Source organism: Ranitomeya variabilis, chromosome 3 (genome assembly GCF_051348905.1).
Source record: "Ranitomeya variabilis isolate aRanVar5 chromosome 3, aRanVar5.hap1, whole genome shotgun sequence".
In the NCBI taxonomy this organism is placed as follows: domain Eukaryota; kingdom Metazoa; phylum Chordata; class Amphibia; order Anura; family Dendrobatidae; genus Ranitomeya; species Ranitomeya variabilis.
In genome coordinates, this window is record NC_135234.1 from 72,129,482 (window position 1) to 72,142,490 (window position 13,009).

A 13,009-nucleotide genomic window follows, 5' to 3' on the forward strand; every position below is an offset into this window, starting at 1 on the left:
TAGCGTATGATATGGTTTGTTTAATCTGTAGGCCAGAAATTTCTTCGAAGCCCTGTAGGGATTGGAGCAGGCAATTAGGTCTGTGGGGTGGAGAGGAGAAACAGAATGGCATCTGCAAACATGAAGAGCTTGTGGGAAATTGACGCAATTTCTATACCTTGGGTGAGTGGGTTGAGACAGAGGTAAATTGCTAGTGGTTCTATTGCGAGGAAGAATAGTAGTGTTTGGCCAAGGAGTTATGGCCCCACGCATTGTGACAGAATGGTTAACGGCACGGTGATGGAAACAGTTGGGTCGTGTATAAAGGCTTCACCTATGAAGTATAGGTGGCAATGGAAGCACAAATTTGGGTACGGTAGTTTGTCTTCTATCCTTTCATTTAACTGAGGAGGTTGAAAGTTAGGCAAAGTACAATCAAATGTGGAGTTGTAGTATGGATGAAATGGAGAAAACAGGAGACCGGGAAGGTGGGGTGTGCCAAGTAAGGCTACTTTCACACATCAGGTTTTCAGTGTCAGGCTAAATCCGGCTAATTTTCAAAAAACCAGATCAGGCGAATGTTGCCGCCGGATCAGGTTTTTTTCCCATAGACTTGTATTGCAACGTTTTTTGTCTCCGGAGAAAAAGCCTGAAGCGCCGGATCCGGCGCTTCCGGCTGTTTGCAACAATGAAAGCCTATGGGAGCCGGAAGGTGCCGGATCCGGAAAAAGGCGGATCCGGCAGCCTGATTCGTTATTTTTAAACTGAGGATGCGCCAATTTTTTTTTTATCCAATAATCTAGATAGGCTAGCCGGATCCGTCAAAAAAATGGATCCGTCACATAGGTTTTTCAAAATCTGCTCTGGATCCAGTTTTTCCAACATTCGCCGGATTTAGCCTGACACTGAAAACCTGATGTGTGAAGGTAGCCTAAAGGAGATGGCTGTGCACAGTGTGCTAAGCAGAGGTGTGTGGTTACACTGAAGGGTCATGTTTGTTTTGCGAAAAAGCAACACAATAAGAATAGTAGTTGTGTGGAAAATGTTTACACTGCTCAAAAAAAATAAAGTGAACACTAAAATACCATATCCTAGATCTCAATGAATGAAATATTCCAGTTGCAGTTGTTTATTCATTACATAGTGGAATGCGTTAAGAATAAAACAAAAATGATCAATGTAAATCAAAATTAATATCCCACGGAGGTCTGGATTTGGAATGATGCTCAAAATCAGAGTGAAAAGCCTCAAGACAAGGAAATGATGTTCAGTAGTGTGTGTGGCCTCCACGTGCCTGTATGATCTCCCTACAACGCCTGGGCATGCTCCTGATGAGGTGGCGGATGTTCCCCTGAGGGATCTCCTCCCAGACCTGGACTAAAGCATCCGCCAACTCCTGTACAGCCTGTGGTGCAATGGTGGATGGAATGAGACAGGATATCCCAAATGTGCTCTATTGGATTCAGGTCAGGAGAACGGGCGGGCCAGTCCATAGCATCAATGCTTTCATCATGCAGGAACTGCTGACACACTTCACCCACATGAGGCCTAGCATTGTCATATGGTCTCACAATGGGTCTGAGGCTCTCATCCCGCCCGGGTACCCAATGGCAGTCAGGGTACAGTCACTTTTTGCAGCCATTTTGGACAGTTTTGAATGTAGAATTGACCGGAACTGTTTTAAGAAGACCATTTGGTCTATGGCAGGGTTGCATGGGTTCCTGATTGTAGTCACTTTTATGCTTTTTTTCCTTATCAAAAACAAAAACAAGGTTTGCCAAGTATCCTTTGTTATTTATACGCACTATTGCAGGTTTTAGCAAAAACGGAGAAAAAAAAAAAAGACGCAAATGCAATAATAAATTGGGCCCAATAGCTTCATAAGAAAATCCAAATCTCGTGCTGCCGTTTGATAGAAGAGGGAAAATGCAGAATTTGTATCCCACACACAGAAAAAAAAAAGAAAATGTGCTTCGTTTCCTGTCTCTGATGTCTGCCTGTAATTTCCACTGCATTCCCTCATTTTCCAGTGTGAAATGAGACTTCCGTCCACGCAAGTGAACCCTTCAGGCTGGTATCTGTGTAGTTAGTGGCGGCCTCCACGGTCACTGGCCTAGTGTCCCCTAGTGACCAGACAGCATGGGAAATTAACGTCACCATGGCAACAATACAAAACAAACTGAAGACGTTGGAGAATTTCTTTTTTCCCCCCTCTTATTTCTGCACAACACTTACAAAAGCTGATTATGAGGGGCCCCTGCTTTATGACAAGCCTGGGACACATCTGCTGGTTTGGAGATGCTCCGGGTTCTTCTCCTCACGCCGCCGTTTCCATGTGATGCCAATCTCTAGCTGTAATGTGCGAGTAACCACAAGGAGATACATTACAGCCTGTGACTGAAAGCCATCTTTACAGTGCTGGAAAATGTTACAGCACGCTAATGTGACAGAATCCAGAAATGAATCCGCAACAGCTGGATCTGTTTTTACCCTTTTAGAACATTTGTTTAACTTCTAAATTGCACCCGTCGCCTACACACACGGCGCGGGCTGCCATATTGTGGGCTGAACAATACTAAAAAAAAAATTCACTGCAGGAAAAAAAAATGTGCAAGAGATTTCTCACGACTCAGCTGTCAGGTGACCTGGGACCAGGGGCTCCTTCCCTGTCCCTAGCACTAGGGGTCGCCCTAGCTCTTCCTATTCCCCGGGATACTTCTGAAGGTGAAGATGCCGGGGCCTCCACCCTTGTCTTATTTCCTGAGTTAGCCCTCCATCTGTTCTCTTCTCCCACCCAGGGAAGTGGGGCGTTACTGTGCACAGCAGTACACCAACCCGACAAATAAGGCTACACAAACAAGGGTTAAACGGAAAACTCCAGGCATACAAACAATCACTCACATATAACAGAGAAATTAACCAGAGAGTGGAGTATGGGGGAAAAAACAAAGAAAAGAGAAGAGAATTACCACACTTACAAAGCACACAACAGTCACAGATAACTCCTCCAAACTCCTCATATGAACACCTCGCCTCCTAAACCATGCAGCAAATGCTAGCTCTGACAGATCTGAATCAGGACCCAGATTACAACGAGGATGGGAGTGGCTAACTGAGCTCAGAGTTTCCGACATGGCCGATTAACCACTGTTCTGCCAAAAGAAATAAACACCATTAAAATGAAGGAGAAGTGCTTCTTATCAGTGCAGGAGTAGGAGCAACAATGAGACGTTGCGGTCTTCTGGCACCTCTGTTGCAGTAACCCAGTGACAAGATTAATATAAAAAAAAAAAAAAAAAAAAACACATTTAGCAGCGGTTATCCACCTCCGTCACGTTGCTAGAAACACAATGGCTCTGATTCTTCATTTGCAGCTTTTTTAAGTCACTTTTTTGTGCCAAATGTCAGAAGTCACATCACCTATGATGGCAAAAATACCACAGGCATGAAACAGGCCATGCTTTGGCAGTCAAAAATACTACAGACCCTATTACAAGTTAATGGGGTCCGACTGTCTAAGGCTGGTTTCACACTTGCGTACAGGAAGGCTGCGGATGGCAGCGTACTTCCTCCCTGAAACCTCGCCTACGCTCTGCCTACTTCTCCTTGTGTCCTGCGCTGCCCTGCGTACCTATCTTTAACATTGGGTACGCAGGCCATGCGAATGTACGCGGATGCCTCCGCAACATGTTGCGTTCGGCGCAGTTCGATACAAGTCTTGGGTAGTATCCCCCTAATCCCATATACTAATCACAGACCATCTGCCATAATATAGTCATGTGTGTGACTTTTGTGAGATTTTATATTAGAGGTGGCACTTTATAAATACTGCTTTAGAGATAACGTTGTCCAATCCCCGTTATCACTTTTTTTTTTCTCACAAGTGACCAAATTTTGGAACCTCACTATTAATTTTTAATGTATTTTAATAAGAGTTTTTAATTTTTATTGAACTTTTCTAGACTCCTTTTTCTCTTTTTTTGGGGGGTGAAAAAAATCGGATGTCTGAGTGAGGCCTACGCCTGAGGCGCAGCCATAGCTCACCGTCACGGCTACGCAAGCCTGTGGCAGCACTATACAAGAGTGGTGACTCCCTGTGACCCCCCAGGGTACTGTGACCCTGACAAGGCCGTCACCAAAAATCTGAAGAGGATGGTGGTCTTCTAGTGACTTTCTGGTCATAGCCCCAGGACCCTCAGGGCCTGCGACGTAGCAGAACTTTGGCCGGTGTTGTGACCAATGTCGCCGTGCAGCACCGGCCTCACATGAGGTAATGATTATTGGCTGCTGAAGGCAATGGCCGTGTAATGAATAGAGGGGACACATCACACCATTAACTGCTGGGACTGAGACTGAGGGGAGTAAAAGAACGGACAATGTACCTATAAGGAAACTTGGTGCTAACCCTGCAAATACCATTACTAATATTCCCAAATGTTGGCATGGATAGCGGCCTTCCTCAGACATTGGGGATCGGATTAACAAGGAGGAAATAGAAAAGATGGGAATATGCAGTGAGTACGGGATGTATTTACACCAGTGTGCTTACATGGAGATCACAGCTTTCCCCTTTGTTCTTGTGGATTTCCTTCCACAGTAGGAAAATAAAATATCAATTATCCGCTTGTGAAATTGGCTGTAACATATACAGTACGTGCGGCTGTGGTAGGTGCAGTATTGTGGATGCTCCTATGGGAGAGATATTATCTGTTCAGTGATGAGAGTAGAAATGAAGCGAATAGATATTCAGCAAGACGGAGAACTACAAATACCATAATCAGTGCAGGCTCATATGAAACCAAGAACAGGGCACTTCTCTACATGTAACGCAGAATAACGCCATATGGCGGACGAGAAGGACACGCTGCCACCTAGTGGCGGAATAACAGCATAACCGATCAGTCAGACCAGTGTGGTCAGTACAAGGGACGGGCGCACGGCTTATTCCATCCAAACACCATACTGAGGGCCAGGGGGCGCTCATTACAAGTGCAGGAAAAAATGATACTGGCAGCTAAACAGGAAAGGGTTCTTCACAGTTAGAGCAGTCAGACTGTGGAATGCCGACCACAAGAGGTAGTAATAAAAGAACAGCACCTTAACAAAAAAAAAAAAAAAAGGCGGATGATTTCCTCAGTGCAAATAATATTGTGGGTTATAGATATTCTAGTGATAGAGACTGTAGAACTGGTGGAGAAGGGGTGAACTTGATGGACCGGAGATTTTTTTTCAAGCTCTATAACTATGACACATGCTCGACAAGTATCACCTTACTGTCCACAAAGTGGGTAATTTGGTTAATGCTTATTAAAGGGAACCTGTCAGCAGGATTGTGCTCAGTAACCTAAAGGTTAAAGGTTCTGTTTAATCCAAAAGCAACCATTAGAGCACTTACAGACAAACCTATTTTCGATCAGAGTGCAATCTGACAAAACATCGGATCGCACTCGGACCAATGTAATTCTATGTGGCCATGCAAATGGCTGATTTTTTTCCTTGGACTGAGCCGGTCTGAGCAAAAAAATAAAAATCGCAGCATGTCTGAGTTGGAAGTCAATAAGTGTGTGGAAAATATTAGGACTACACTTGGATGTTATCTGAGTGCAGTCCCATTTCCATGCACACTCACAGAATGGAGAAGATGGAGAATTTTTTTTTCTCCATCTACTCCTCTTCCGAGAAAATCGGATCAGACTATGGTTATGTTCTGATCTGACTCAATACTGTAGGTCTTAGATCCACATGATTTTCGGTTCTCTGGTGTCATTGCCTCATTTCGATGCTGGTTTTTCTTCCTGGATAGAATAATGCAAAAACAATGAAATCCTAAAGAGAAACAACGAACACGAGTCTGCTCCTCACCAAAAGGAGAAGGCTCACAAGTGGCCGGCGGCTTATTTTCTGGCCAGATTTGTAGGCAAAGGATCTGCTGCATATTACAGTACTAGCAAAACAGATGAGATTTTACAATAAAAAGTTTAGGAACAAAAAATGATCCACGGTGCAGATTTTAGATCTGAATTATGGCAAATTTGAGTGCGGATTATCACCATTTGCAATGCACTGGGGTAATATGGTAAGATGGATAAGGGAAGAGAAAATTAAGGTCTACAGAAGATTTCAAGGAAACAATGCAATTCCTGACCTCTGTCATCATTAAGAATGCCCTCGTTACCCATTACAACCATACATAGAGCGTAGAATGGTCATTATATGCAGATGCATTACATCATGTGACACACATTGGTCTTCAATAACAAAAGACATAACATATTAGAAAATAACATATTCCTTGTATTCTGTTCCAGGTGTCAGAAGAGGCCTCACCTGCGCCAACGCGGATTCCTAAACCAAAAGGCTGGACCACGTCCAAACTACCTATTAAAAAGCCAGCAGGAAACGCGATAAATGGCAAACACATGAACAAAGATAAATTCCACTCACAGAGATCGGGGTCTAATTTCCAGTGTGTGTCGAGAAGGTGATCCCCCCAGAGAGGAGGCAGACACTGCACCATTATAAAGGATCCTTCGTCGTCTCTCTGTATATTGCTTAGTAGAAGCCACAATGTATGTGTATGTGTGTGATTTCTATGGATTATATTTTTTAAGAAAATAAAAGATTATCATTTCATCCGAGAGGAATCAACACAGCGACTGCGAAGTCATTCACTTCAATGGGAGCCAAGCCGCAGTGGCCAAATACAGGCAGTGCACAGTGTGCGGAGCTGTGGTGTTTTGGCCTCATACACTGCTTACTTCCAGGCCACTGCGGGTGTAGCGGACGCCCACCAGGTAGCGGACGCCCACCAGGTAGCGGACACCTCCCGGGTATCGGACGCCCACCAGGTACCGGACGCCCACCAGGTACCGGACATCTCCCGGGTATCGGACGCCCACCAGGTAGCGGACGCCCACCAGGTAGCGGACACCTCCCAGGTAGCGGACACCCACCAGGTAGCGGACACCCACCAGGTAGCGGACACCCACCAGGTAGCGGACACCCACCAGGTAGCGGACACCTCCCGGGTAGCGGATGCCCACCAGGTAGCGGACGCCCACCAGGTAGCGGACGCCCACCAGGTAGCGGACGCCCACCAGGTAGCGGACACCCATCAGGTAGCGGACACCCATCAGGTAGCGGACACCCACCGGGTAGCGGACGCCCACCTGGTAGCGGACGCCCACCAGGTAGCGGACATCCACCGGGTAGCGGACATCCACCGTGTAGCGGATGCCCACCAGGTAGCGGACACCCACTGATCTCACATTGATGATGAAGCCCAATTATAGGTCATCAATATCGACGTCCTGGACAAACCCTGAGACTGTGCGCCCACCATGAGTTTTTGACGCTTATTTTCGCTGCATCAAAAGCGCAGTGTCTTACAGTTCCAGCAAAGTAGATGGGATTCATAGAGACCTCCCGCCCCTTTAACTTTAAAGCTCCATAATCTGACCTGTGATGGGTTTTTCAAATCAGCAACATGTCAATTTCTCTGAGTTTTATGTGCAGAATTTCCCCATAGACTTGCATTAGATACGGAAAATCTGCAGGAAATAAAAAACATGCGTGGATTTCTGCGGCAGAAACGCATAATACAAAAAAATCACATGTAATCCGCACCTAAGTATATGAATAAAGCCAAATACCAGGAAGTATCAAAACTAAAAGGAGCTTTATTTAAAGCATGAATTGATATGAAAAAGAACCAGAGCAGCACAACCTCAAAGACACCGAGATTCAACAACGTGAAATAGTCAGGAGACTGCAGAATATTCGGCAAAGGCTGGTGGTGCTAGCGTGAGGCAATGAGATCCATAACAACGACAAAAATAAGAAGAACCGCCATAGCACTCACTAGTCTTGCAGTTCAATGATTCTTTATTGATTCATATGAAAAACAACGAGTCTTCACGGCACGGGGGACGGGAGAAACAAAGTGCAGGAGTGCAACGGACGAGACGACGGCCGTTTCGCGCCTGGGTCCGGCGCTTCAACGGGTCTATGTTAGAGAGGAAGTGACGCCAGAATATACAGGTGAGTGAAGCTAATCCCCACCTGTGTCAACCTCCCATCTAACTGAAAAAGTGCAAAGTGCTGTTAAAAACAGTTAAAAACACATATTGAAGCACAAGGTAAATACATATATGCAGGAAAGCAAAGTCAATTCTTAGAAATAATAAAGCGCGGCGAAAATGTATTCAGCGACGTATATCGTACGCTGCTGCTCTTCTTAATGCGACACTTAACCCTATGGAAGCCTGTAAGGGAAACAAAAAAGAAAGAAAACATGCAAAAAATTCATGTGAAATACTCGATCTAGCATGAGGGGACAGGACGAAGATAAATTGATGCATCCTAATTCCAAAACTAGTTTAAAGAAAAATAAACATATCTATCTTATCATTCATCCCGGCTGGGCCAGTGGCCTGCGTCCGCATAATCCACCTGGCTTCTGTACGTAATAATATTTTATGCAGGTCACCCCCCTGTGTCGGGAGGGAAACTCTTTCTACGCCTGCAAAAGTTAACACTTCAGGATTGCCTCCGTGGATCTCTCTAACATGTTGAATCAATCTCGGGGCACCCCTTGCTTGTCAGGACCGAATTGCAATGTTCCCTAAAACGTGTAAAGAGTTTGCGGATCGTTTTCCCAATGTAAAATCTCTTGCAGGGACAGAAAACCACGTACACTACAAACTCTGTCCTGCAAGAGATAAATTGGCTCACAGTGTGTGTGATAGGGCCAATAGTCACAGTCTGTCCTACGATATGGAAACGGCAATAGCGGCAATTGCCGCATCGAAAATTGCCTGTGGGAACAGAGCGTTCTAACCAGGTAGTCCTATCATCTGTCAGTCGGTTGTGCACCAAAGTGTCCCTAAGGCGAGTCCCTCGTCTGTTAGAAACCAATGGGCCTCCTATAGTTCTGCCCCTCAGTTCCCTGTCTCTCTCGAGTACATGCCAATGTTTACGAATAACAGATCTGATTTCCCGATCTAGGGGACTATATTGGAAGCAGAAAGTGAATTGTTGCCCGGAACCAGTGGAAGCTCCGTCCTGCGGGCATGGTACGGTAGTCTCAACTCGATTCACTGCCGCTTCCAACAAGTCTTCAGGGTAGCCTCGAGCCCGGAATCTATTCAAAAGTTCACCAGCTTGTCTAGTATACCCCTCCTGAGTATTATTAGTCCGCCGAGTCCTCAACAACTGACTATACGGTAGAGACCTTTTAGTGTGGTGGGGATGGAAACTATTATAGTGTAAGAGGGAATTGACCGCGGTGGGTTTCCCCAAAATATTAAGTCTGTAAGCCCTCTTCCGACACCTCCACTAACACGTCCAGAAATTCAAGCCTAGTGCCCCCAAATTTGTGAGTAAATGACAGACCCATGGAGTTACAATTATTCAGGTAAGAAACAAACGATTCAAACTCTGTCTCGGTGCCCTCCCACACTATGAATAAATCATCCACAAATCTAACGAAAAATTTGATATATTGCAAAAACCTATTTTTCCCGGAATAAAGATAGTCCTCTTCAAAGACGGCCATATACAGGTTCGCGAACGTGCATGCGACCGGGGTCCCCATGGCAGTCCCAGTGGTCTGTCTGTACCAAACATCCAAAAAAGTGAAGGCATTGTGAGTTAATATAAAATCTAAGCCTCCACAGACAAAATTAATGTACTCAGGGGTTTTACCCGTGGTATTGAGGATGCGTTTAATGGTGTCTACACCTAACCTCTGGGGGATGTTGGTATACAGACTGACCACCATCAATGGACGCCAGGGAGAACCCCGGCCGCCATTCGAAACCTTGTATTAGATTCAAGAATGAATTAGTGTCCTTGATGTATGACGGGACATCTAACAATAGGGGACGTAACAGCCAGTCAATGTATTGAGATAGAGGCTCCGTTAAGGAGCCAATTCCGGCCACAATAGGTCTCCCAGGGGGGGCCGTGAGAGATTTGTGAGTTTTTGGGAGATAAGCCGGATTACTCACCGGTAATGCTCTTTTAATGAGTCCACGACAGCACCCCACATGAGAGGGATCCGCCCATAGGAACAGGAAACCTACAGAATAAAAGGAGGCGGTCCCCTCTCCTCCTCAGTTTAGTTTACAGAGTATAAAAAGGGAACCGCAAAAGCTTAGCTTTAGTATTAATTCTTATTCAGCAAAATATCTTAAAAACTCTATACAACCATTATTTGTGAATTAAAGAAAGGGCTGTGCATAATCAGGGAGGGTTAAAATGGGTGCTGTCGTGGACTCATTAAAAGAGCATTACCGGTGAGTAATCCGGCTTTTTACCCTTCGCCACGACAGCACCCCACATGAGAGACTTTCAGAGAGTTATTACTCGGGTGGCATTACTGTACTAAGCACAGCTCTACCAAAGGTCAAATCAGACGATGAAGATAGATCAAGTCTATAATGGTTGTAAAAGGTAGAAGGTGTAGACCAAGTTGCGGCCTTACATATTAGATGGATCGGGACATCCGCTTGTTCCGCCCAGGAGGAAGCCATGGCTCGTGTTGAGTGCGCTTTAATACCCACTGGAGGAATCTCGCCTTTCGATGTATAGGCCAAGCAGATAGCATCTCTGATCCACCGAGATATGGTAGCTCTCGTGACCCCATGTCCTTTCTTGTGGCCCTGAAAGGAGATAAACAGAGCCCTACTCTCCCTCCATGTTTGACACCTTTCTATATAAGTCAGGATGGCTCTTCTGACATCTAAGGTGTGGAACTTCTGTTGTTCAGGGGTTACAGGAGAATCAAAGAAGGAAGGGAGAAATATTTCCTGTGACCTGTGGTAGGTGGATGCTACCTTAGGGAGGTATGAGGGGTCTGGTTTTAGGACTATTCGGTCATGGAATATCAGTAAGAATGGTGGGTCTACTGATAGGGCCTGGATGTCACTAACACGTCTGGCTGAGGTCAGAGCTACCAAGAGGGCTACCTTATATGTGAGGACATTTAGAGGTATAGAATCTAGAGGCTCAAATGGGGAGCTGGTTAAGGCTTCTAGCACTAGATTTAAATCCCACGGAGGTAGACGGGGAATATGTACTGGGTTACTGCGTTCACAAGACTTAATGAATCTGGAGACCCATCTATCAGCGGCTATATTATATCCATATAAGGCTCCTAACGCTGATATCTGGACTCTTAAGGTGTTCACTGATAGTCCTAATTCTCTACCTTTTTGTAGGAACTCTAGAATAGGTGTTATCGGAACTTGTTTAGTGAATGGTACTGTATGAAAGTCTAAGAATTTTTTCCATACCCTGCTATATATCAGGGTTGTAGATCTTTTCCTACTTAGTAGCAGGGTGTTTACTAGTTGTTCTGAGAAACCCCTTGAAGTTAATAATTGCCGCTCAAGTTCCACGCCGTCAAGTGAAGCCCTTTCACTTGCGGGTGGAAAAACGGCCCTTGGAACAGTAGTTCCTTGTCCAATGGAAGAATCCATGGATCGGATAGACACATGCTCTGGAGGCAGGAGAACCACGGTCTTTTTGGCCAGAAGGGTGCAATGAGGATTACCCTTGCTTGCTCCCTCCTGATCTTCCTGATCACTAGCGGAATTAGAGACATTGGAGGAAAGGCGTATGCCAGTTTGAAGTTCCAAGGATGGTGTAGGGAGTCCAGCATGTCTGGGTGATCCATGGAGTTCAGGGAAGCGAATCTTTCTACCTGTCTGTTGCCTCTTGTGGCAAATAGATCTATCTGAGGCACTCCCCATGCTTTCGTTATTAGTCTGAACACGGCTCTGTTTAAGGACCATTCTCCCTGGCGCAGCCTTTTTCGGCTGAGGTAGTCCGCTTTGGTATTCTCTATTCCTCTGATGTGTAGGGCTGTTAGGGATGCAAGATGAGTCTCTGCAAATTGGAAGATCTCCCCTGCGATGGTCATCAGACTTCCTGACCGTGTACCGCCCTGGCGGTTTACATAGGCCACTGTGGTGGAGTTGTCTGAGAAAACTCTTACATCTGCTCCTTGGATCTGTGGAAGAAAATAATTTAAGGCTTTCCCTACTGCTGTTAACTCTTTCCAATTTGACGAACATGATGATTCTGACTGATTCCAGGTATCCTGGACTATATCATCCTCCATATGTGCACCCCATCCCGTAGGGCTGGCGTCTGTAGTAATTATTTTGGATGGATCTATTATCCATGGTACACCCCCTGAAAGGTGTCCCATATCTAGCCACCAGGATAGAGATTCTATGACATCTCTAGAGAGAGTTAGTTTACTCTCTAGGTGTCCTTCCCGTCCCTGGGCTGACAGTACTTCGTACTGTAATTGGCGGTTATGGAATTGAGCCCATGGTACAGCCGGGATACATGAGGACAATGATCCCAGTAAGGACATAGCCTTCCTTAGTGTCATGTAGGGGTTTTTTATCGCTTCTGACACCTTTAACTGTATAGTCCTTTTCTTTGAATGCGGGAGGAAGCTTTTTTGACTTACTGAATCTAGCTGGATCCCTAGAAACATTTGAGTAGTGTCTGGATTCAGCCTGGACTTTTCGAAGTTGATAATCCAACCCAACTCCTGCAGGGATGAGATTGTGTTAGACAACCGCAATTTACATTGAGCCACAGAATTCCCTATTACTAGAAAGTCATCCAGGTAGGGTATTATTAAAGTGTCCCGTTGGCGTAGATGAGCCATTACCTCTAACATCACCTTTGTAAAAATGCGGGGGGCCATAGAAAGCCCAAATGGCATTGCTACATATTGGAAGTGACGAACCTGTCCCTCCAGGATGACCGCTACTCTTAGATACTGCTGGTGTTCGGCATGTATAGGAAGGTGATAGTAAGCATCTTTTAGGTCTATCCCGGCCATGACACACCTAGGGAACAAAAGCTTGATGGTAGAACTAATGGATTCCATTTTGAAAGTGTGGTTACGTAAAAAGGAATTTAGTTTTTTGAGGTTTATGATGGTTCTGAATGAACCATCTGGTTTATTGATCAAGAATAAAGGGGAATAGAACCCCCTCCCTTC

General features: G+C 45.3%; 2 protein-coding genes across 2 annotated transcripts in view; one reads left to right on the forward strand and one right to left on the reverse strand.

The window, feature by feature from the left end:
- Positions 1–6,625, forward strand: part of FILIP1L (filamin A interacting protein 1 like) — a 319,879-nt gene extending 313,254 nt beyond the window's left edge. Inside the window, exon 6 of the mRNA XM_077294134.1 lies at positions 6,288–6,625. Coding sequence (XP_077150249.1) covers positions 6,288–6,464 — 177 coding nt within the window. The 3' untranslated portion in view covers positions 6,465–6,625. The remainder of the gene's footprint in view (positions 1–6,287) is intronic.
- The window catches only part of CMSS1 (cms1 ribosomal small subunit homolog), a 398,466-nt gene that overhangs the window by 365,383 nt on the left and 20,074 nt on the right, over positions 1–13,009 (reverse strand). The window lies entirely within an intron of this gene.